The 25,487-nt window shown below is 49.9% G+C and overlaps 1 protein-coding gene across 5 annotated transcripts in view; it reads right to left on the bottom strand.

Moving 5' to 3' along the window:
* Window positions 1-303: 303 nt before the first annotated feature.
* Window positions 304-25,487, bottom strand: part of RNF216 (ring finger protein 216) — a 121,104-nt gene continuing 95,920 nt past the window's right edge. For all 5 annotated transcript variants that reach the window (XM_055562116.1, XM_055562119.1, XM_055562117.1 and 2 more), the window contains 4 exons: window positions 22,663-22,760; window positions 15,572-15,794; window positions 3,849-3,918; window positions 304-3,155 (listed from right to left, as the gene is read on the bottom strand). In XM_055562116.1, coding sequence (XP_055418091.1) covers window positions 2,836-3,155; window positions 3,849-3,918; window positions 15,572-15,794; window positions 22,663-22,760 — 711 coding nt within the window. In that variant the 3' untranslated portion in view covers window positions 304-2,835. The remainder of the gene's footprint in view (window positions 3,156-3,848; window positions 3,919-15,571; window positions 15,795-22,662; window positions 22,761-25,487) is intronic.

The raw sequence follows: 25,487 nt of genomic DNA, 5'->3' as shown, positions 1-25,487 counted from the left end.
AACAGTAAACCAGACAAAAGTACCCTCTGTGTCCCACCTGACCTGGGCAGCTCCCCAGGCAGGGTGAGTGTGATGGATCATCAGACCTCCTTCCTGGGCAGGCCAGGCCCCTCGGGGGAAGCTCTGGAATCAGATCCTGCAGCTCTTGTGCAGTCTCCCGACCTCTGCTCTGGGAGAACAGTTAGGTGAGGCGTTATCTGTCACAGGAATCCATGGGCTTTCTGTCCCAGCAGCCCTGGTAACTTTGCGGGGGGTCATAGGGCCTGCCTGATTGTGCCGTGTGCGGAGAAAAGAAACCAGAGAGCAGTCTGCACAAACATCTATTTACAAAAAAAACAAGTTACATATGATACAAGCTTTTTACACACAGTAGTTTAAACAATTATGTATTTTTACTACCAGAAAGAAAAAAAAAGGTAATAAACTAATCATTTTTGCTGTTTTTATACAATGTGACTGGTCATGCACACTTGTTTTAAAACTTTTTGCTAAGTGCAAATACTAGATTCCTCTCTCCAGTTTTAAGGCAAGAACAGGACTGCCACTGGGCAGTCTTTCACTCCGGGGAGCAAGCCCAGCAGCCCAGAGGGGAAGGTGCTGGCTGCCTCCGGGACTGCTGTCCCCAGACAGGGGCTCATCTCTGTGGGTGTCCTGGCGTTAGTGTCTGGAGGCCACTGACTGTCTTGTCAGATGAGGCTGTCCCATCTCTGCCCCCACCCCATCACTAGGACAGACCACTTCTCCAGGAGACTGAGACCCAGGTGCTGCCTCCAGGACATGTGGACACACACAGGCTCATTTCACAGACACGCGGGGACTTACGCCTGGTGACGGCGCTATGGCCGCTGACCTGCCAGCCACTCCACACGCTGGCTGAAGGAGGAACACTGGAAATTGGGTGCCCTTGGCTCAGAGAGGAAGGAGTGGTTCCCTAGCTGCCCTGTGTGGCTAAGAACTGCCAGAACTCGTCTTAGAAGACGAGCCTTGGGATTGGCCTTGAAGGGACCATCATTCTGGTCTCCCTGTGCCAGGTGACCTCTACGTGCCAGGTCCTAGGGCAGTCACTGGGCCAGTGTCGGGCACATACCTGCCTGAGGTCTATCTGTCCTTGCCGCTGCCCCAGGCCCTCCCTGGAGCCATGTACCCTGGGTCGCAGGGCCAAGGTGGAAGCTGGCTCCCTCGTTGGACGATGAATTGGGTCAGAGACCTAGAAGGTTCTGGTGGGCTGGGTTGAGACTGTCACCAGCTGAGCAGGCAGAGAACACCTGGGGACACCTGTTGGCAGCTCCTGGCTCTCAGAGCCCTCCTGTGGGGAGCAGGGGGGTGGAACATGTCTTCCAGGCACAGGAAGAAACCCTGCAGCTGCACCTGAGGGGCGAGGGCAGGGTTGGGCAGGGAGGGCCTCCTGGCAGCAGACAGCGGGTGTGGCCTTTCCTCAGGCACCCGCACCCCTCAAGCCCAGATCTGGAGAAAAGAGCAAGGACGCACAACTCAGCCTCATCTCCTCTCCAGCTTAATCTCTGAAAAACAGCTGAGGCTGGTGGCAGAGGGTGCCCAGACATGGAACATGTCCGCTGCACCGAGGTCTGTGTGTGTGAGCTCTGGGAGCCCACAGCCATTGGAGTGTCACCCAGAGAACAGAGGCTAACACTGGGGCCAGGCAGGTTCATCCCCATGGGGGCCGCGGCTCTGCAGGCAGGATGGAGTGTGGTGACGTGCTGCAAAGTGCCTGCTGGGGCGCGGCTGACACCTGGCTGGGGCTGGACAGCCAAAGTCCATGCGCGGCATGGCGGGGGCTCCCAAACGAGTCCTGACTTCAGGACAGGTCCCCTGGCCCTGGGGACAGCCAGCGCCCCCGCCACACCTTCGGGGAGAACCTGGGGTGGCAAACACGGCTCCAAGGAGAGCCACCTGGCTGTCACAGCTAGCTGAGAAAGGCCCTGTGTTTGGCGAAGACTTCAGGAACCCCACCGTCAGCTGCCAGGCATGGGGTAGGTAATAGGGATTGAGGGAAACTTGAGTAGGCCACGGAAAACTGAAAACTGAGTGAACAGCAAATGTTTCTTCAGATAAAACACAAACATCCCATTGCATGAAGTGGCTCCCTGTGGTCTCATCCGATGGCCAAGAGGGGAGACCCTGGAACCCCTGTGGCAGTGGGGGCCTGAGGGACACAGTCCACAGCTCCCCCCCAAGTAGTGTTCCCAGGCTTGTGAACATTACTCAGTCACCCCCTCACTGGGAGCAGCTGGTCAGGGCGGTGGGGCACACCTCACGCTGGGCAGGCCTCAGAGCGGGGGACGGGAGAACCAGGCTTGCTGGACCCGGGTCCAATCTCGTGGCTCTCCAAACTGCGCTGTTACTTCACTTTATTATGGGTCACACTGCTGTGGTGAGGAAGGCTTACATGGTTTTAACTGAGAGACTTCTGTTGTCTGCCAGGGGCTGGGGATGGAGGCAAATATTTCCCTGCATCTATTCCCGCGAGGATATGAGTGACAGATGGGTGCCCTGTAGCCAGGGCTCCCACCTAGAAGCTAGAACGGCAGGACTCTTCAGGAAGAGGGCTTTGCTGCCCCTGATCTCTGCCCAGTGAGTGCCAGACCAATCCTCATGGGCACCCACAGAGTACCACCACCGGCTGGTCGCTCTTGAAGGAGCTGTGGCCCTTCCCAGGAAGAAACTCTGCCCACCCTCCTGAAAGCCAAGTCCACCACCCTTACTTGGCAGGCCCGGCACAGCCATGGGCCTGGGTGGGGGTGGGAGGGAGCATCTACGTCCAGCCTCCGCTGCCAGGCACTCGACAGGGCTCCCTGGAGGGGCGGGGCCCAGGCATCAGAAGCGATGCCGAGGCTGGGGGCCAAAGTGCATGGGCAGGTTGTGCTCCAGGGGCAGGTGGATGGGGGCAAATTCGTAGTTGATGCGCATATTGGGCAGGGGCGGCACGTAGGGTGCCGGGATGGGGCCCATGTTGAGGGGGAAGTTGTTGAACACGGGCCGGACGGGCGGCAGGGGGAAGGGCGGGTGCATGAAGGCGTAGGCGGGTATCTGCGGCTGGTGCAGGTTCTGGGGCACGGGCCTCGGCAGGGCCTCGGTCCTCTGCACTTTCTCAGGGGGCTTCTCCAAGGGGGGCCCGATGCGTTTGAAGGTGTTCTCTGAAAGGGAGGTGAGATTTAGTCGAGAGAAGGGTTAACCCCACTGCGTGCAGACCTGCTGGGGACCCATCAGAACTCCTAGAGGTCAGGCCAGGCACCGCCGACCTCCCTTCTTCCTGGTGGACATAGGAGGGATGGCCAGGCCAGACTAAGGCCGACTGAAGTCCTCAAGGCAGCGCGTACGCATGGGTGCAGCCCCCACCCTCCTCAGCAGTCACCAAGGACAAAAGCACATGTTCCCGCGAGCATCACAGCCCACAGGAGTCTTCTTAGGGGAAGGTGGCTCAGATCAGCTCAGAAAGGGTGGAGCGGGTGTGGGAGCCTCTCTCAGAGCCAGGGCCTGGGTGGCCGCTGACAGGAGCTCCATCGCGTTCCTCCAGCCTCAGATGGGCCTCCTGTCTTTCTCAGTTGGCTGTGGCTCCTGTTTGCTTCCTCAAGTTCAATCTCACCAGCTAGGACCTACGTCCCAGCCTTCACGGAGCCGCTAACACTGCCTCTAAACTCTCAGGACCTTTCCCAGAGGGAGCTGGACTTGTGGGTGGGGTAGACAGGGGCCTGCCTGAAGGACAGCCCTCCCTGGGGGTCCCTGGCGGGTAGGGGGCCGGGATTCCCACAGAGGCAAGCAGTGGGCGTCCTTTCCTCCCCGTGGATGCGAACTGCCTGGGCGCAGGGCCTGTCCTGGGGAGAACTTGCCTCCATTCTTTCTTTTCTGTTCCTCTTCGGCCTCCTTCTGGATTTCCTCAATTAGCTTCTCATCATCTTCCTAGAAGAAAAGCAACTGATGACAAGTTTGCCCTCAGCCAGCTCCATGCAGGGCTCAGGCCCTGCTGGGACATGCAGGAGGCCATGAGTCTGCACACCCCTCGTTCCCAGGTCTCCAAGAACCTTCTTCCTTCAGCACCAGATGGTGTTCCCGTGAGGCTGGGACAGAGAGCGGGCCTGTGCAGGGCGGGTGGCCGTCTAGGGGCCAGGTTGAGAGCCTGCTCCGTTCATTCAGCTCAGGGTTAAGAACTTCCAGGCAGAGGGCTACCCAAAGACTTGGCATGGGCTGAGTCTGGAGTAGGCAGGGCCCGAGGAGCTTTAGATCTTGAGTTTACAAGCTCTGGGCACGGAAACCCTTCTGAGTAGAGCCTACAAGTCTTGCAGACTCCCTGAACTGGGCTGGACAGTTCACCGGCCTGCTGACCCTGAAGCTGGCGGTCAGCTCCTAGTCAGTGGTGGGCGACAGACGGAGCAACATCCTGCCCACAGAGCACTGGCTGGGCCACAAGGAAGGCACAGCAGTTTAGGAACTCCCGGACAGACTCATGCTCGGGAGGCCTGCTTTGCTAACGGGCGATTCAGATGTGGGTGGTCCCAGCCTGGGCACAGGCAGACATGTGGGCTTCACCAGGGACACTTCGGGGTCCCTGCCACGTACGGTTCCCCCACCTCCGCCTGGCCCAGGCCTGTCCTGCGCAACATGCTGGGGTTCGACCCGCTCCTCAGCGGCCCTGCAGAAAGGCTGGGGGCTGAGAGGACACTCACAGGACCCATCCATATGGCGCATGTCTTTGCTGCCAGCCACAGGGCTGCTGCTGCGCTGGCACGGCCACGGAGGGTGCAGGACTCAAGCCCAGCCTGGGAACTGGGGCTGGACGAGGAGCAGAGTGGATGCTGCCGTCAGAAGCTGACAAAACCGAGTGGCAGGCAGGCGTGCTCCGTCTCCTAGGGTCCAGCAGCAGCCTCTCCAAGAGTCCAGGGCAGTCAGGCTGGGCAGAAGTAAGGAGAAGGGCAGGGGTGCCCAATATGGGGGTGGGGAAGCCTGCTGGACTCAAGTGCTGCCCTAGACGAGGCACGAGGCAAGGCCTGGTGAAGTCTGGGCTGGAAAACTGTCAGTGATAGCTGGATTTTCCACTCCGACTAGACACCGCCTGATATAACCTGTGGAACTCTGGAGATGTGAATGGAGGGGATGTGAAGAACACGTGGAACCCTTGGACCACAGGAGAGCTTGGCAGTCTCAGCGTGGAGCCGGGCCGTGGGCAGTTACTAAGGTCACGGCAAAGATGGTCACCTGTGACTTCAGACAGTGACGGCCCTGCCATGATCCTGGAGTCATGAGGGTCACTCTCTCGGTGTGCATCAGACACTTACTCCACAAAAATCCTAAGACGTGGTCATCCAGCCTCTTTGCAAACACCCCAGGTGAGGAAACTTACTGCCTTGGAGTAATTGCTCAGCCAATCAACACAAAGAGCTCCTCTAACACAGCAGGTGCTGGTGGACGCAGACTGAAGGTCTCCATGAAGGTCAAGATAAACTCTACTTATCTAGGCTAGGAGATGGCCAACACCTGCATTTTGTTGCCAGTGGCCAGCCTAGGAAGAAAGGTTAAGAAAAGAGTGATCTAGAAGAATGGAACGTGGGAGAGCTGTTGCTCTGCCCTGCCCTGCCCTGAAAGAGCTGGGCCCACACATTCCTGAACGCCCAGTCCCTGCATCTCTTCTGTGAAGTGGGCTGCTCTAGGGACTGCACGGGCTTAGCGTGTAAGACCCAGCACCGCACAGGCACACCTCACTGACAGGACGAAAGCTGCCCGAAACGCCAGGGATGAGATTTCAGAAAGATGGGAAGTCTCAGAAACCCCCCAAAGAGCTACTTTGATGGTTCGCTGATCCTGACGTCTGACTTGAAAACGTGGCGGGTGTAGGAATTCTTTCAGTCGGGAGTGTGTACTGAGCGTGCTGGATGCACGGCTCAGAATCAGGGAGACCTGGCCCCTTCCCCAGGGAGCATATATGGTTGTGCTGCAAACAGTTCCAGCTGGCATTCCACTGTGGTGTTCTCCATGGGCTTAAAGAGGACTTTCACAGCACTGAGGACCGACCCCTGAGCCCCGCCCCCCTTCCTCCTCCGAGTCTCGTTTGTCAGGATGAGGAATGAAGGGTGAGGGTGCTTTGCGAGTGGCCTCTATGCCTCTTACAGCACTGTAAATGGGATGGGCGAGCAGGGCACCTGCCGCGTTTTTATCAACACCAAGTTTCCTGTGATAAATCCAAGTGCTCCTGGTAAAAGTTCACCCCTGAATACATAGGTGGGTGGGAGGCACTTGCACAGCAACTGCAAGCCAAGCTTCCTACGTCAGGTCTGCCAGCTCCGGACGACAGAGCGGCCTAGGCCCTGCGCTGGCCCCGACTGCTGGGCCGGCACCGAGCCCCTCCGGAGGGTGGGGACAGAGCCCACCAGGCTGAGCTCGGCACCCTCCGGGAGCACCCGGGCCTCCTCCCTTCCTACCTTTGCGCCGGTAGCTCTCCCGATTGGTCAGTGGACTCAGGACTGTTTGTCCTCAAGTTCTGGCATTCATTCCCTGGTTAGGCAGTGCTCTTCAGAGTCTAAATACAGTCTGCATTTCACCAGAAAATGTCAGCACTCAACTATTTTGAGCAGTGATTGTTACCATAAATAATGAGTAAATTGTCAGTTATACCTAGAATATGGGTTAGGCATTTCAGATTTCAACTTTCTCCAACTGGTTGGAGTCACAGGGCACTATGTCTAGAAACTAAGAACTCAAACACTTTTTTTTTTTTTAAAGAAAAAAATTACGTTTTCAGCCAAGTATGTTAGACTCTAAGGAGGAAGATTTTTTACTTCATCTGGGGTGGAATTCCCTTCCACAAGCAGTTTCCTTTGAGCCCTTAAAATTCCTCAAGAGTGAAGGCAGGCTGAATTGTACACTTTAAAAATGTACTTTATACATATTTTACCACAATTTAAAAAATTAATAATGTTAAAGGAGAGAGAAGGCAGTTCAGGGTTGATTCTGAGGTAACACGTGAAGAATGGCCCTCATCAGAACACTCCTGGGTTTGGGTAAGCAGCATGTGAGGCTACTGAGGCTTTTCTAGACGTGAGCTCCCTTGGGAAACACTCAGGCGCCCTAAGTGTCATCATTCACAGTGATCAAGGACACTGGTGAAGAAGGCTTGGCATTCTGCAAAGCTAGGACACACCTAGGCTGCTGGAAACTGGGAACAATGGGAGGAAAAAAGATGCTGAGAGGACTGGGGGTGCGTGCGTGGGCTGGAGCACAGCATCAACTGCCCTCCAGCCCCCCACAGGGGCTGAGTCACTTACAGGAAGTCCAGGTGGGATGCAGGGCTCGCTCGCTCACCCCGTCCCCCGCAGCTAGGTTATTTTATCTTACAATAGCATGGACTTCCTAACAGAAAAGCAGCTGGCATGATGGAAGAACTCCAGCTTCGAGGCTCCACACACCTTGGCCTGGGGACCCCTCTAGAAGAGCCAGCAGGACCCAGGCGGGGGTCTAATCATTTCCATAGCAGGTTTACCGTGAGAAGTAAATGGATGGACAGGGAGGCCTGGCGTGCTGCAATTCATGGAGTCGCAGAATCGGACACGACTGAGCGACTGATCTGATCTGATCTGATCTGATCTGAGGGACAGTGACATAAGGGCATTAATACTTACTGAGCGCTTACTATGTGTCAGCTCCTATTCTAAGCACTTCATAAAGATTTCTTAACAATGCCAGAAGTTTGGTACTACTGAGTAATCCCTATACTACAAATAAGGAAACTGAGGCACACACAGTCACTTTTGAATCCAGGCCTTGCAATCTCAAAGCCTGAGCTCTCAAGCACTTAAACCACCCATGTCTGAACAAAAGCTTCTGGAACACTGGGACTGGAGGCAGTGTGACTGCCTGCCCTAAGAACTGTCAGAGGTGACTATTTTTAGGCCCTGCTTTGTTCTACAAAGAGTGTCTTGTCTCTTGCCCTCTTTGAAATATAAGAGAGTTCCTTCTCTTTGGGATGGACATAACTCTGAAATCTTCTTTCTCTACTAAATAAAAGAAGGGAACAGGGCAAAATAAAATACCTCTATTCAAGGAGGTGAACAACCAGGACAGCAGAGAGGAGACTCTTCCCTGAAAATTCTGATTCTTCTTGAGGTCTGCTTACCCAGGAGTGCATGTGACACCACTTGAAACATCAGGTCTCGGACTGGCCTCTGAGACCCTCTCACCCACAGCAGGAGCCGGGAGCTCAGGGAGCCCACAAACCAGGAACCGAACATGCAGGCCAGGCTCCATCACCAAGGCCACAGGACTCACTGGCTTGAGGTAATGGAGTCGCTTACTGCTCCCGACCGGGGTGCTGTTCCAGGCCATCTCTGCATGTCCTTGCCTTGCTGACACAGTTCTTCATGAGGCCACCAAGTTACCTGTATACCTTGGGGTCCCATGGGATTTTCTCCTTATGCCACAAAAAGCCAGGGTTTTGATTCTTACACACATTAAAGCAATCTTAGGAACAAGAGTTTAAAAAAACACAAGTAAACTCACCAAGTTATCTCAGCAGAGATAACTCCTTGGAAGATTTTGGCCTAATTACCGCTGTTTCTGTATCCACATCTCACATGCAAAACCTGAGATTCCCTTCTAGAAGGCCTCATGCTGCACGCTCGGGTCCCTCTTGCCTGTGTGTGTGCTGCTCTCGCTCACACGCGCCTGCACGCCACGTCTCTCTCCTGGCCACGAGAAAACAGGCTCTGCAACGCAGTTACAGGCTGAAGGTCATCGCATTAAGCGGTGAGGAGTGAGACTGGGACCGGGGCAGGGCCTGGCTGCTCCTCCTGGGCTTCCTGTCCCCAGGGGGCCCGGGCAGATCCGGACTCTGCAAGCAGGCAGGGGCTGAAGCCTTGTGCGCGAGCGGTCAGCGCTGCTCCGACTGCTCTGCCCCCAGTGGAGGTGGAGGCTGAATCATGCTCCCTCGAGACCTAAGTGCCCCTCCACACCCTGACTGCCTCAGTCACTGGGGAACTGCGGGGGGAACAGACCGCTCTGCCCACATCACCACATTGGACACCTCAACAGGCCCTGGTGAGTGGCGATCCAAGGCAACATGCTCACCCCAGCATTCCTCTCCATGGCCTTTGGCTCACGGCCTAAGATGGACCCTGTAGGCCTTCTCTGCCTTCTTTCTGCCCGCTCCTAATCTTCGTGAAACCTTTCAAACAGATCCACAGAATGGGCACGTAAGCAAGTCTCAGACTGAGTGTAACGAAACAGCAGGCTTGAGTAGAAGTGACTCCACAGCACTTCCATCACTACTCGTGGCCACACTGGGGGAGCCCAGACGCCTCCCCCACCCCTCGGCCAGAGAGCAATGAGGACAGGGAGGAGAACACGTCTAGTGCTCACGATGGGCCAGCGCACCCCAACACAATGCCGAGGACAAAGGGTCAAAGCAGAGAGGGATACGGCATCTCACCGCCCAGCAGATCTGGAAGAACACTTTATGTAAAGAAACGAACGGCTGCATCTTAACAGGGGGAGAGTTTTGTTTCCTTCCGCTGAATTCATCTGAGCTCAGCAAGATACAGAAACGCTGGCCTAACCCGGAAGACTGACATGCCTGCTTCACATGGTGGCTGGGGAGTGAGGCGAGCCAGAGCATTCGGGGGCTGGCAGCGGGCGGCCTTTCCCAGTACCGACTCGGCATGCCGGCAGCCGGCACAAGTGAGGGAGAAAAGCAGAGAGGCTTTCATGAAGAAAAACCACCCCAAAGCCCAATTCCTTAAAATGTGTCCCCCAACAATGAAGCCCCACAGCTCTGCCCATGGACCAGGGTCTGGATGGGAGAAGATGAAGAGAAATTGCAACTGGTTAAAGGGAAGAAGAGAAGGTTTCCACCCATCAGATATTGACAACAATCGCCACCAAGGCTGAAGGTTCGTGAAACAGATGTCTGAGCACTTAGTGTGTAGCTGTTCTTGTGAAGCTTTTAAACATCCTTTTGAGCCTGTTTCCTTCAACATGTCTGGGCACCAGGGCTGGCCACCCGCTTGCCTGCTGCCAGCCTCCTGTGACCACGAAGGGAGAGTGGTGACTTTTCTTCTTCACTTTTTTTCCCCTTAAAGAGGGGACTGAGAATTGCAAGTCAACTGCTGCTCCCCTCTTGCCATTTTGGGAGTGGGGTTGGGGCTGGGATCTAGGTCATGTGTGGCCACAGCTGTTGTTAATAAACTTGCAATGATTTCATAAAAGGCTTCCAAAGAGCTGAGGATTTAGTTTCAAATTATTCCCAGATCGGCTGCAGCTCGCCAAGCAACACCAGACCCTAACCCCCCAGCGCCAGCTGTCCCCCCGCAACAGGAAACTGGGGGAGGAAGGTGCACTGAGGCCAGGGCAGCACGTGCTGTGCAGCTGGGGTCTGGAGAGGCGGGGAGGGGGCGCCGGGGAGGAGCGCAGGCTGGACGGCTCTTGGCTGGTTCTGTGAAGACTCCTTGGGGCACAGGGGCCTGGAACCCAAACCTTTCTGTCGACGCTGCCTGGCGGGAACCTGGAGGTGCATGGAAGATGGGCACGCTGTGACTCCTGTCAGGCTCCAGGACGCAGCCTGGGGCCCGCTGGTGTGTGCTGAACATCACACAGGCCCCCAGGCCGTGTCGAGTGGACTGAGCCGCACTGCTTGTCTCCTTGGTGCCGTCCTTGAGTCACATCTGAACTGACTGGGCGCGCTGTCGAGGCCCCTTTCTGCATCTGCAACTTGCTCGGTGAGGGCCCACCCCTCTATGCAGGCCTGCCTCTTCACTGGGCTCAGGGACCCGAGGGCCGCTCCCGGCCAGCTCCTGTACTGGTGACCTCGCGCGGGACTGCAGAGACTTTAGGACTGGAAGGAGCTAACATCTGCCTGAAGACCTGGGCTTGCATCCTGGTTTTACCAAGTGACTCGAATCCTGTTTCCTCATTTGTAGGATAAGAAAGTGGTCCCGCCCCCATGCTGTGATAGAAGCAATTGTATTTAGACATGAGGTTCACCTTACCATCTTGTTTCTTCTACAGAAGGTACATTTTAAAAGTTAAGGGAAAAAACACTGAAACTAACAATTAGTCACCAACTTGAAGTCTGGAGTATCTTTCTGAAGATACTCTCTAAAAGGGTCTCCACCTTTCGCTCCCTAATCCTCTGAAATACCTTCCCCTCCTCTTCTTTCCCCAGGCCACTCAAACAAGAGTCTCAAAGAAGCCCAGTGCCCTCAGTGCCCCTGACCCATCAGGAAGGCAGATGCTGATCCAGGCTGGACGGTAGTGGAGCCAACTGAGGACAGAGGGCTGGTGGGTAGCTTTGTTTAAGATGTGGAGAGAATAGAAGACCTGAGATCAACACGGGCCTTTTTTTTTTTAAGTCTGGCTGCACCACGCAGCTTCCAAGATCTTCATTCCCCAACCATGGAGTGAAGCTGGGCCCTTGGCAGTGGGAGTATGGAGCGCTAACCACCGGGTTTCCCCATGCCACATTTTACTGACATAATCTTCTGCAAGTTTCTACATTTATACAACTGGGATGATACAGCTGCCTTAGAGCATAGTCACAGAATTAAATATATTAACACATATTAACGTCAGGTTCAATCCACTGCAGGTTTAGGAAAAATAAATAAGTCTCCTGACCAAATGGCTAGGTGATAATGGTGCCAAATTATAAACTGGTTGTAAAAGCCCTAGGGTTTTATTTGAACTGAACATGCCTCAAATTCTTATATTTAAAAAACAAAGAAGTTGTAGAGAACAATTCTGTGCAGTTTCTGGTAGCCAAAACCCAAGATAAAACCAACTTTGTTTTGTATTTAAAGAGAAAATGCTCTTATGAATTTTGTCCCACTTCTAGAATCCAGCCTGCTAGGTGACTGCTCTGAACACGGCTTCTACTAACAGTAAGGTGTAACTCGTTAACCCCACTAGGTTACCACTCATGGACAAGAAAAAAGCTCATTTGGGTCCAGTAAAGTCCCAGGGCAACCCATCCCCCACTGCAAAATAATGTCTGTTCATTTACAGGTTGTGATCTGTCTGTGCATTCTGACCCCTAAACTAGAAAACTGTAGTTTGTCGTGACTGGCTTGCTTCTGTTACTTTTTTCCTTCCTAAAAAGACATCTTGTTTTACAAGACTCTTGGTTGAATGTTTTGAGCTTATTTTCAACAACTAACAGATAACTGACAGCTCTCTAATATGGAGTTAGTTCAGTTCCCAAGCAATCCGCAGTCATTAAGGACAGAAACTCAACTTCCCTCCAAACCACGAAGGGATAACTCCCTCACGGACAAATGAGAGATTCTTCCTGGCCTTGCTGGTTAATTAAGCCAGAGAGAAGGGTGGATGACAGGGCATGCTTTGTTTCCCTGGACTTCTGAATGGCTTTGTGTTCCCAGAAGCCCCAACAGATGCTCGGTTGGAATTCAATCGGTCTCCTGGTGAGAATCAAGGAGACGGGGCTGATCCCAGTTTTGATGGGAACAGGACAAGTGGAACAAAATCTCTGGCTGTGGCTGCCCGAGGAAATCGCAGGAATTTATGTTGGCCTGACCTTCCTTTCGAACTTTATACTTTGAGCAAATACAGAACCTTTCTCAGGGTAGAAGACGACAGTTCAACAAGAAAACACAGGGAAGTTGCATCTGTGGGCCAAACAAGGCAACAGAAGGAAACCTTTATAATCAACTCCACGTGTGGGAAGAAAAGAGGTGGCGGGAGAAGGAAGAATGAGAAGGAGCAGAAAGGAAAGCAGGGCTGAGAGGAGGCCAGAATGCCTGCCGCTCACCCTCCTGCACGTGGCCACTCCCACACTGCTCTGTTTCCGGAGAGAGCAGCCTAGGAAATGCTTCCTAGGAGCTCCAGCTGAAGAAAAAGACCCGATTTCTTCACCAAGTTCCTAGAGATGAGCAGGCACCCAGCTGCTGGCTGGCTGGGACCCAGGAAGCAAGTCAGCCAACGGCCAGGTCTGGGGCGGGGAGTTTTGCTACAAGGCAACATGGGGCCCCCTGGAGAGCACTGCACAGAGCATCCCACTGTGCTTGCACCTCCCCCCACTCAACCAGCAACAGGAGGGTGACTGTCTAGCTCCAAAGTCACCCCTTAGGTCGATTACTTCCTCAGCGACAGGAGGGTAGGCTTGCTAAGGGTCTTGCTGGGTCACGGGGCTGTGGAGTGAGAGTGGCTCCTGGGTTCCTCAGCCTGGTTTTCCACCCGGGAAGGAGACTATTCCTGCCGTGCGGACACGGGATTTTCAAGAGAACTCAGTGCTTTTCTGAGCCTGTGGGGAGCTCTGAGGATGAGGCCGCCTGCCTGGCCTGCCGTGGCTTCCAGCAGGGGCTGGCCCAACACCCCAGCACCTTTTCTTACTAGAGCTGGTGGAGATGTTCTACACCAGGGGCTAACAAGTCTTTTATCTTTGACTTATACAGTCCTAGCTTGCACAGTGTTTCAGATTTGGACTAATGGTCAATCTTTGGTGCCCATCTCTCCGCGTGCCCCAGTCCCCACATCCTGCTGTCCCACAGTCCTGGCCTGCTCAACATTCACCGTCGGTTATGTACTTGCCCCGGGGCTAACTTGGGTCTGTGACCCCATCTACTCGCTATTTGTGTTCATGTAAGTCTTTCCACGTTTTTCTTTCCCCCTCTTTCCATGTTATATATAGATACATGGCATCACTTTTTACAGCTATATGCTGTATTGGGCTATTCACCACTGTACTTAGACAGGAGGGAGAGAGAAACATCTGTCATGTCTAAGCCACTGTTATTTCTGGGCTTTCTCTTACCCACATCCAAACTGATCCTTATTACTAAAGGGATATTTACTGATTTCTAACTCAGTCATATTACTCTTTACATATTAACAATATATGTATCTACATAATTTACGTGTGACAACTATTTCCTCCAGTTTTTCATTTATCTTTACCTTTGTTTATGGTGTCTTTTGCCAAAGAGGATTTCTGTTTCTCAGCCTGGCCTTGAGGCAGTGCTAAGAAGGACCTTGCCTTCCCCAAGACTATAAGTCATCTCTCCTTTGTGTCCTTGGAGCATCCTCAGATGGCTTGCCCAGTGCCCTCCAAACAGCTGTTGGATGTTTCCCTCTCCACAGAGCAGCCAGCACGACCTTTACCACTTAAACTAGGCCGAGTCACTTGTGTCCTTCGGGCCTGTGACAGCTCCCGCCAGCCACCTGGTGAGATCCGCGGGCTGCTTCAGCACCCACCTCTCTCACTTCCTCCCCTCGTTCACCACCTGCAAGCCACACTGGCCTTCTATGTTCCACAAACAGGCTGGCGTGGTTTGATTTCTTTGGCCTGCGTGCAGGTCTCATTGCAGACGCTGCCTCTCAGAGAGGCCTGCCGAGATGACTTCCTGCTCCGGCTCCTGTCACTCTCCACCACATCACTCTATGACTCTTCCTGCACGGCACCAACCACGGGAAGGGGTTTCGTTTTAAACTTAATAAGACTGTAAACTCCATGAAGACTAGTCCTAGCAACACTGAGTAGTTACAAATGAAAGAATGGATGAATCTATCATTTCTCTAAGGATCTGAATGAAACTTTTTATCACTTCAAATTCTCCTGGGGCTGTTCCTGTCTCTGCTGTCTCCCTTTGATCTATCTGCCTATTCCTGCATTAGTCTACATGACTTTGATTAGTGCAGCTTCATAGTAAAAATTATGTCTCACTTTCAAAATTATAGGTAATTGCCTTTCCCTTCTCCAAGGGATCTTCCCAACCCAGGTCTCCTGCCCTGCAGGTGGATTCTTTACCAGCTGAGCCAGAAGGGAAGCCCAAGTATAATGGAGTGGGTATTCTATCCCTTCTCCAGCAGATCTTCCAAACCCAGCAATTGAACCAGGGTCTCCTGCATTACAGGTGGATTCTTTACCAACTGAGCTATTAGGGAAGCACTTTATACAAGGTAAATGCTATATAAATAGTTGCTGGCACGTGGCAAATTCAAATTTTGCTTTTTGGAACTTTCTGGAATTTTTTTTTCCTTGAATATTTTCAATACATGTTGGTTGAATCCACAGATGTAGAACCTGTAGATATGAAGGGCTGACTGCATTTGTCTTTTTATCATCCAAAGGTATCATATAGTAAACTATTATCAATAGCTATTAATACTAAACCATTTCTGAACATCTGGAACAATCTTTCCTGGTCATGGTTTCTATTTGGTGACATTTTATTTATATTCATAAGTGAGATAAATCTGTAGCTTTCTTTTTCAGGGTTACCTCTGAGAGGTTTTGGTATCAGCATTTGGCTGGCTTTATACAAATACATGCAAGACATTCCTTATTTTTCTATGGTCAAAAATATTTTGAATGGCATATGAAATTCTATTCTGTAAAGGATCAAAAGAACTTGCTTATGAACTATAGGGGAGTGCTGCTCTCTGCAGAGTAGCTTTTAGCTACTTTTTCAGTTTTCAGGTATTGTTATCAGTCTGTGCAGTTCCCTATCTTTTCAGGGGTCAAAATACACTAGGTATGTGTAAGACCTCTTTTTGTTGTATCACAGTATTGATACTTGCCCCCTACAAAATGACAGGCAGCCGTTTGTTCACTTACAGTGGGGTCGGTCCAGAGAGAGCATCGGGAACACTCCTGGCAGGGGGCTCCTGGGGAGCGAGGGTGCTGGCAGAAGTGGTCGTAGCCATTGATGGACACGCGGCAGAGGTAGCACATCTGGGCACCGCAGCGGCAGGACATGCGGTTGCAGCCTTCGGATTTGATGAGGCTGGTCCCACACTTGTGGCATTTCCTAATGCGGGCGGCAGTCATTTTTTCTTCACTTAAAAAAAAAAAGGAAGAAAACATGATTGGAGAGAGCAGCGAAGATGAAAGAAAAATATGGCTGTTAAAGTATTTCTTTTCACAGATAATGACTGCTTGGCTCTTCTGGTGACATGCAAAGGGTAAAAAGAATCTATGTTTTGGAGTCTCAGAACTGGCTTCGCTTTTTCAGTTGGATGACCCTGAGTAAATTATTTAACTGCTTGGAGACTCAGTTTCCTCGTTTTTATAGTGTTCTGAAAGAGGATCACAGATAAGAACAAAGCACCCGGGGCACAGTGCCTGGTACTGGGTGTTTGGAGGATGATTATTCTGTTTGTTACAGGTGTCCCTAACTGGCTTAAAATAGAAAAAAACTCAGGGTCTTCCTAAAGAATGTTTTTTATATACACAAAGCTGGATAATGGAGAGCCAGTAAACCTTAGTTATACACACCTTGTATTTTTAAATACCTGACATTGGGCCAGGGTAGACATACCTGGGGGCCAGCCAATAGCCGCTCTATGACTTCCTCCTGTTGGCAGAGCCCGCCTCCTCTGACAAACTGGCATGTTGGAATCCTATATTCCCAGGTCCCTTGCAGCTAGGCGATGGGCGTGCATATGACTCAATCCTGGCCAATGCGAAGCTTGTGGGGAGGCTACTTGCTTTCAGAGGCACTTTAACTGTTATCTACAGTCAAAATGACAGGTCTTGGCTCTTCTTCAATAGCTGGCACTGCTGAATTAGTTATTTCTTACGGTGCTGTTCCTAACTCTAAAATAACACGTGCCAACTTTGCCTGTAATGCTCATGTGTCTGTCTTCCTCTGCTGCACTGCATTCCTGAAGGTAGAGGGCAGAGGCTGTGCTGCCTGTACCCAGCTGGCATGAAGAATTACGGTCCTGATGGGACGGAGCCAAAGGTGTCCCTGCTGAGACCAAGAAGGGCACGAAGGAGCCCAAGGGTGCACAGCCCTGAAGGACTCATCCTGCTGCTCGAGCACATCTCTCCTCTCCAAGTACGAACCCAGAGTGGTAACCAGGGAACTGCCTCAGTGTAAGGACCATAACTTTCTGGGGATAAGCTCTGATCCACTCTCTCCCTCCCAGAGCTGAGACAATGCAACCTTCTCCCTTCCATCACTCCCCGTTTTTCTGCTAATGAGGAGGAGCAGCCAGGTGAGCATGGGGCAGGCAAGCGTTTTTAAACACCGATGTTCAGAAGACTATTGTGGTATGCTCCTCAAAAGCCAGATCATGTGTTTAAACAAAGAAAAAATTGCATTAGGAAATTGGCTGCTATTCTCTGAGGTCTAATTTCTGAATGGTCCAAAATGAAGGCAGAACTCTGGCTTGAAAGAATTTAAATCCAGTTCAAGTTACAGAAGAACAAATGAGTTCTCAGTTTTGCTGAATAGGAAACAAGGTCAAGGAGACAAGGTTTTTAAAAAATGAATTTATTACTGTCAACACTGTATACATGTTCACGATTTCAGTGAGCTCAGCAACTGTGAACACATTTCTCAATCCTCCATGGTAAGACTCACAAGGTTCTGATGAAAAGGTCTGCCATCTGAAAAGCTGTGACCACAATACAACTGCAATTTTCTACAAAGCAGGAGCTTTCTGTGTAAGCACACCCTGGAGACTGCGGGCTGGCCTTAAGCCGCTGCACTCTAAAGGCCTGGGACTGGCTCACTTCTTACCTGGGCAGCTCCTCAGGCTGTAGTGTGGGAGAAGAGTGGCTCAAGAGTACACTATCCTTTCTAGGAAGAAAGCACAGGCCTGGTCTGTCACCAAGCTGTGAGTCATCAATGTGAAATAATACTGGGTGTGATGCGGGGAAGTCAAGGCAGTTCTAAATGGATGGAGGAATATAAAGAACACATACAACTCAACATTGTTGTGATGGTCAAACAGCTGTTCACACTGCAGGAATATTTATTCAAATCCGTTTCTGCGAAACAATAGTACTAGATGCGACTGGAATGACCTTGTCCCAAAAAAGGACTGCTCTTAAGGGATGTAGTGACCACCTATCCAATAATGTGAAAGTGCAAAATGGCACTGGGGAGAAATCATAGTTGGTTTTTTTGGGAGGAGGGTGATTTGGCAAGTCAATTCTAAACTAGGCAGGAAGCAAACAGGCCCACAGGATGTGATCGTTTGCAGGAAAGGAAGTGAGGCCTGAGCTGCAGCTGTGTGTGCTGACCTTGTGTCCAAACAGGAAGGCCCACTGCCCCGCTCTACACAACCAATCAAGAGTCCACAATCCCTTGCTTATCTGTTCTCACCACTACCGAAAAACACTGGGAGTGCCTCCTGGGCACTGTCTATTCCTTGTGGCACATGCTATTTGAAATCTTAAATAGCTTTCCTTCATGAGCATGTGTATGTATTTTTTTGGTGATGACGTGACACAAAAAATTAACCATTTTATCCAGTTTAACGTATACAATTCAGGGACATCCAGTATATTCCCAGTGTTGCACACCCATCACCCTTCTCTGGTTCCAGAACACTTTCATTATCCCCCAAGGAAGCTCGGGACCTATGGAGCAGTCACTCTTCCCAACCCCCTTTCCACTGCAACCGTTAATGTGCTTTCTGTCTCCAGTGGGTTTGCCTATTCTGCACAGAGGCAGATATTCGGATGCCTATGAGTACTTTATATACATGGAATCATGTTAAGATGTGGCATTCTGAGACTGGCTTCTTCCGCTTAGCCTGTTTTGAAAGCTCATCCATGGTGTAGCCAAGTATCTTCGCTCCCTTTCTATGGCTGAATAATATTCTGCTGCTGCTGCTGCTAAGTCACTTCAGTTGTGTCCGACTCTGTGCGACCCCATAGACGGCAGCCCACCAGGCTCCCCCGTCCCTGGGATTCTCTGCAGTGGGTTGCCGTTTCCTTCTCCAATGCATGAACGTGAAAAGCGAAAGTGAAGTCGCTCAGTCGTGTCCAACTCTTCTCGACCCCATGGACTGCAGCCCTCCAGGCTCCTCCGTCCATGGGATTTTCCAGGCAAGAGTGCTGGAGTGGGGAGCCATTGCCTTCTCCAGAATAATACTCTACTCTATGGCTATAACACACTTGGGTGACCATTCATCAGTTGGACATCTGGGCTGCTTCCTTCATCTGGCTAACACCAATAGTGCTGCAACCAACACTCTTGTACAAGGTTTGCTGCAGCACCTGCCTCACCTCATGCCACTTACTATGCTGTATCTTACGACTCAGCAACAAACCGCTCATTACGCCCTGTGTGCACCCTGCTGTTTCTTACTTCTGACAGTAGGCGACTGGGGTCCCTTGGGTCTCTGGTCCCTGGCGTAATGGCTATGAGGGGCGGGTGGCAGAGAAGTAGAAGCCCCTGGAGCACCCTTTCCCCACAAAAGGCGACACCAGATTCCTGTGACCATCTTTGAGACTGGCACCACCATCAAAAGCTTGAAAGACATAGGGCTGTTGATTCCCAACATATCTCCTTTACTCCTCTGACTGGCCTGTACCGAGGAATGGGTCCTGGAGAACACTGCACAGGCCTGACCGGGTAATAGCTCTCACTGCAGCTGCTGTTCCAGATGTCACCAGAGCAAACAAACAGAACCTCTGGCAACTGGTATGCAGCTATTGATCCGGAAAATGCTTTTATTTTCTGTCCAATAAGCTGAGAACACCAGAAGCAGTTGGTAAGGACCTTGATCATCTGTCACCCAACAGGTAACACACTAGACCACCATTCTAATGACATGCAACTAGAACCCAGGGAACAGGAAGCAGCAGGCACTCTAGTTTACATTAATATGGTATATGCATGCCAGAAAATGGGAGATAAATCCCTTAAAAATACAGATATCTCTAATTTCTATGAATCTCTGGTGGTCTGGAGGTCAAGTGTGTATATATCAGGCTATTATTCATCCCAAAGCTAACCACACATTGCTGTATTTTGTATTCCCACCATGAAGAAAGAAGTCAGACATCTGGGAGGCCTTTCTTCATTTTGGAATTAACATGTATCACATCTGGATATGTGGTTCTGATCCACTTACTCCTGAGACAAAAGGCCAGGTTTAAGCAGTGCCTAAACCAAGAGAAGCCGTCTAAGCTACATTCCAAGTGTCTATAGCAGACTAACATGCTGAATGGAGCTGGTAGCAGGAATTGAAAGGAAAGTCAGAATAGGGGCTATGCTTTCAAAAAGTAACCAACTCTGGGAATTCTCTGGTGGTCCAGAGGTTAGGACTTGGTACTTTTACTGTGGGAGCCTGGGTGATCACTGGTTGGGGAACTAAGATCCCAAAAGCCACACAGTGGGACCAAAAAAAAAGTAACCAACTCTTCTAAGAAACATCTCTGGGTCTGTGACTGAGTCTTGGAGTAGTTCAAATGCCCGATCAGGGGGCCATCAAGAACCAATTTATTGAGCTGGGCAAAACTCCATCACCAAGTGCAAGCAGAATACATACGACCAGGCCTGAGCAGGCCTTGAATGCAAGAAGCTGTCTGTTTATGTGCTTTGTCAAATTTATAAATCAGGGCCTCCTACTTAAAAAACAACAACAAAGAGCTAATACTTATGGAAAACATCATGTGGCATGATCCATCATGGACGCTTTAATCTGCACAACTCTACAAGTAGGTATGATTATGCTCTATACCTTACAGGTAAGAAAATTTTTAAACTTAATTTAATTGGAGGATAATTACTTTACCATACTGTGGTGGTTTTAGCCACACATCAACATGCATCGGCCACAGGTATACATGTGTCCCGCATCCTGAACTCCCCACCCCGTCCCATCCCTCTGGGTTGTCCCAGAGCACTGGCTTTGGGTGCTTGCTTCATACACTGAACTTGCACTGGTCAACAGATAAGGAAATTTTTAGGCACAGAAAAATTTAAAACTTTGCTCCAGGCTCTTAACTACAGGTAACCCCAATCTGATCACATGACTTCTTAAGAGCAGAGTAAGTTTATCACTGGTCAGACAAAGATGGAAAGATGGACAAAAGAATCAGAGAGACATGAGAAGAATTCCACCGCCCTTGGCTGGCTTTGAAGACAGAGGAAGAAGGCCACAAGCCAAGGAATGTGAGAGCTTCCAGAAGCAGAGAATAACCTTCTATTCACTGCTGCTGAGAAAATGGGAACCTCAGTCCTATACCCTCAAAGAACTGTATCCAGTCACCTGGATAATTCAGGATATTCTTCTCAATTTCAAGTTCAATAACCTTACATTTGGAAAGTCCCTTTTGCCATGTAAGGTAACGTATCCACAGGTTTACAGATTCCACAAATTAGGGAGACATGGGACACTTCTGAGGAACATTATTCCACCCATTAAACTTATGGCAAACAGCAAAGCCAGGGAGCTCCTTGCCTGGATTCCAGTTCCTGCTCTGCCAGTCACTGCTGCGTAAGCGTGTTTACTTGGGCTCTCTGTGCCTCAGCTGTTATCATTCGTAAAATGAGGATCAGATCAAATCAGATCAGTCCCTCAGTCGTGTCTGACTCTCTGCACCCCATGAATCGCAGCACACCAGGCCTCCCTGTCCATCACCAACTCCCGGAGTTCACTCAGACTCACGTCCATCGAGTCAGTGATGCCATCCAGCCATCTCATCCTCTGTCGTCCCCTTCTCCTCCTGCCCCCAATGCCTCCCAGCATTAAGAGTCTTTTCCAATGAGTCAACTCTTTGCATGAGGTGGCCAAAGTACTGGAGTTTCAGCTTTAGCGTCATTCCTTCCAAAGAAATCCCAGGGCTGATCTCCTCAGAATGGACTGGTTGGATCTCCTTGCAGTCCAAGGGACCCTCAAGAGTCTTCTCCAACACCACAGTTCAAAAGCATCAATTCTTCAGCGCTCAGCCTTCTTCACAGTCCAACTCTCACATCCATACATGACCACTGGAAAAACCATAGCCTTGACTAGACGAACCTTTGTTGGCAAAGTAATGTCTCTGCTTTTGAATATGCTATCTAGGTTGGTCATAACTTTCCTTCCAAGGAGTAAGCGTCTTTTAGTTTCCTGGCTGCAGTCACCATCTGCAGTGATTTTGGAGCCCAGAAAAATAAAGTCTGACACTGTTTCCACTGTTTCCCCATCTATTTCCCATGAAGTGATGGGACTGGATGCCATGATCTTCGTTTTTTGAATGTTGAGCTTTAAGCCATAACAGTACCCATCTCTGGTGGAGACTTGGAGATTGTTAACTGCCCTAAACAGCCATTTCCCCCTTCATTTTCTTGGTTACAAAACCCACTCCTTACCCTTCAAATTTAAGCTGGACCAAAAAATCAGCCAGCTAGAGACTACATATGGACTCTGCCTTGGGGCCCGACTGTGAGCACGCGGCTCAGTCTAGAGCAAAAGGGTATGAGCAGAAATAATATTTCTGTCTCTCTCCTCTCCTATGGGCTGGAGTGCAAATATGGTTGCAACCTAGTCACAACCATGGAGGTGAGAACACTCCTCTAGGGAATGACGAAGTGATGAGATAAAGAGAACGAGGTTTTTGAATGACCTCATGGGACAGATGCGCTCTTATCTGCCTGGCAGGGCTGGACTATTATGAGAGAGAAACAGACGTCTGTATTACATAAGTCAATGCATTTATAAAGTTAATATCTGTAAAGTGCCCAGATACATAAGGAGCGCTATACAGCAATGGTTCCGACTGACGGCATTATGTTGCATTCTAGAGGTTGTAAGGGGGTTAGGTTGCTTCCTTGAGCTTATTCTAGACTGAAGTAGCTTGAGAGCCTGTTTTTTCACACAGCATTTACTGCCCACCATGCCCGCCCCCCGCCCCCCAACCAAAGACAGGTTAATGGGGGAGTTGAGAATCAGTCAGTAGGCTCCCCAAACCATGTTACTCACATAGATGTTCGGTACTTGATGTCATCTTTTTCAGCCAGCTCCTCACAAGTGAGGCCATTGTGCTCTTTCCAGAGTCCTTGACACTTCCTACAGGTTTCCTGGGAATAAAGGAGAGACACAAAGACAGCTCTTGGTGAAGAGATACCATATAAGTTTCCATTCAACAACAGGGAATGTGAAACAAGCTTCACTTGTCTTGAATTCTTTTGGAGGATCGCTCTCCATTTCAGCAGGGATATTTCTTAAGACATCTCTCAACAGAAGAAGAATCATTAGAAGGAACCATGGGGAATTTTTTCTCTCTTTAGATCAAAATAAAGCACTGCTCCCATCACCCAATTTGTATAAGGCTTTCTAAAAATTCCAAGAGTTGCTTGAAAAAAACATAAATCTAAAAGGATAGATTTATGTGGTCTTGGGCTTTTAAAATTAAAATGCTGTGAGCTGTTTGAGGGCTGGTTCCACCCACTATTCCAGCATTGGTCTGGCAGACACTACTTGTGTTAAAACTGAACTGAAGGACAATCTAGATTAGGATCACTAGGGGTCGTTAAGGGAGACATCCCTTCAGCCACCCCTCACTCAAAAAACATGGCTATCATCCTCCATAGCTTAACTTCATTTATAAATAAAAATTTTAAAAAGTATTACTTTTTATTTGAGGACCCATCACAGTTTACAAAATATTCTCATATATGCTGGAAACTATCTTACATCAACAACAAGAATTTAAAGAAACATGAATCAAATGTAATTTCCATAAATGGAAATCACCACCGTAATAAGTCCAATGAAGGAAAAGATGGTGTTATCAGCTTTGTTTGGCCTGGGGGCCAGTGAAGGCTTGAGGAAGTGGAGCCTGAGATTAGGAAGATGAGTCAAAGAAAGCAAAAGGAGAATAGCATTCCAGACAGAGGAACAGTAAGAGAAAGACGCTGGCAGAGGAAGTTGGGTAAGTTTGGTCCCTGTAGCTGGACTGCAGATACTGAAAATAGGCCTGGCGAGGCCCACTGAAGCCTGTCCGTGTGAGGCTTTGTCAGTTCAGTTCAGTCGCTCAGTCGCGTCCAACTCTTGGCAACCCCATGAATTGCAGCACGCCAGGCCTCCCTGTCCATCACCAACTCCCGGAGTTTACTCTTAACTCATGTCCATCAAGTCAGTGATGCCATCCAGCCATCTCATCCTCTGTCGTCCCCTTCTCCTCCTGCCCCCAATCCCTCCCAGCATCAGAGTCTTTTCCAATGAGTCAACTCTTCGCATGAGGTGGCCAAAGTACTGGAGTTTCAGCTTTAGCATCAGTCCTTCCAATGAACACCCAGGACTGATCTCCTTTAGGATGGACTCGTTGGACCTCCTTGGAGTCCAAGGGACTCTCAACACCACAGTTCAAAAGCATCAATTTGGTGCTCAGCTTTCTTCACAGTCCAACTCTCACATCCATACATGACCACTGAAAAACCACAGCCTTGACTAGACGGACCTTTGTTGGCAAAGTAATGTCTCTGCTTTTCAATATGCTATCTAGGTTGGTCATAACTTTCCTTCCAAGGAGTAAGCATCTTTTAATTTCATGGCTGCAATCACCATCTGCAGTGATTTTGGAACCCCCCAAAATAAAGTCTGACACTGTTTCCACTGTTTCCCCATCTATTTCCCATGAAGTGATGGGGCCGGATGCCATGATCTTAGTTTTCTGAATGTTGAGCTTTAAGCCAAATTTTTCACTCTCCTCTTTCACTTTCATCAAGAGGCTTTTTAGTTCCTCTTCACTTTCTGCCATACGGGTGGTGTTATCTGCATATCTGAGGTTATTGATATTTCTCCCGGCAATCTTGATTCCAGCTTGTGCTTCTTCCAGCCTAGTGTTTCTCATGATGTACTCTGCATGTAAGTTAAATAAACAGGGTGACAATATACAGCCTTGATGTACTCCTTTTCCTATTTCGAACCGTCTGTTGTTCCATGTCCAGTTCTAACTGTTGCTTCCTGACCTGCATATAGGTTTCTCAAGAGGCAGGTCAGGTGGTCTGGTATTCCCATCTCTTTCAGAATTGTCCACAGTTTATTGTGATCCACACAGTCAAAGGCTTTGGCATACTCAATGAAGCAGAAATAGATGTTTTTCTGGAACTCTCTTGCTTTTTTGATGATCCAGCGGATGTTGGCAATTTGATCTCTGGTTCCTTTGCCTTTTCTAAAACCAGCTTGAACATCAGGAAGTTCACGGTTCACGTATTGCTGAAGCCTGGCTTGGAGAATTTTGAGCATTACTTTACTAGCATGTGAGATGAGTGCAATTGTGCAGTAGTTTGAGCATTCTTTGGCATAGCCTTTCTTTGGGATTGAAATGAAAACTGACCTTTTCCAGTCCTGTGGCCACTGCTGAGTTTTCCAGATTTGTTGGCATATTGAGTGCAGTACTTTCACAGCATCATCTTTCAGGATTTGAAATAGCTCAACTGGAATTCCATCACCTCCACTAGCTTTGTTCGTAGTGATGCTTCTGCCTTGTCATACTGAACAGTATGACAAGGCAAAATGATAGGATACTGAAAGAGGAACTCCCCAGGTCGGTAGGTGCCCAATATGCTACTGGAGATCAGTGGAGAAATAACTCCAGGAAGAATGAAGGGATGGAGCCAAAGCAAAAACAATACCCAGCTGTGGATGTGACTGGTGATAGTTCTAGCAAGGTCCGATGCTGTAAAGAGCAATATTGCATAGGAATTTGGAATGTTAGGTCCATGAATCAAGGCAAATTGGAAGTGGTCAGACAGGAGATGGAAAGCATGAACGTCGACATTCTTAGGAATCAGCAAACTAAA

This window comes from Bubalus kerabau, chromosome 23 (genome assembly GCF_029407905.1).
Source record: "Bubalus kerabau isolate K-KA32 ecotype Philippines breed swamp buffalo chromosome 23, PCC_UOA_SB_1v2, whole genome shotgun sequence".
Lineage (NCBI taxonomy): Eukaryota > Metazoa > Chordata > Mammalia > Artiodactyla > Bovidae > Bubalus > Bubalus kerabau.
Note: the sequence above shows the minus strand (reverse complement) of the source record. Positions and strands in the feature narration are given on the sequence as shown.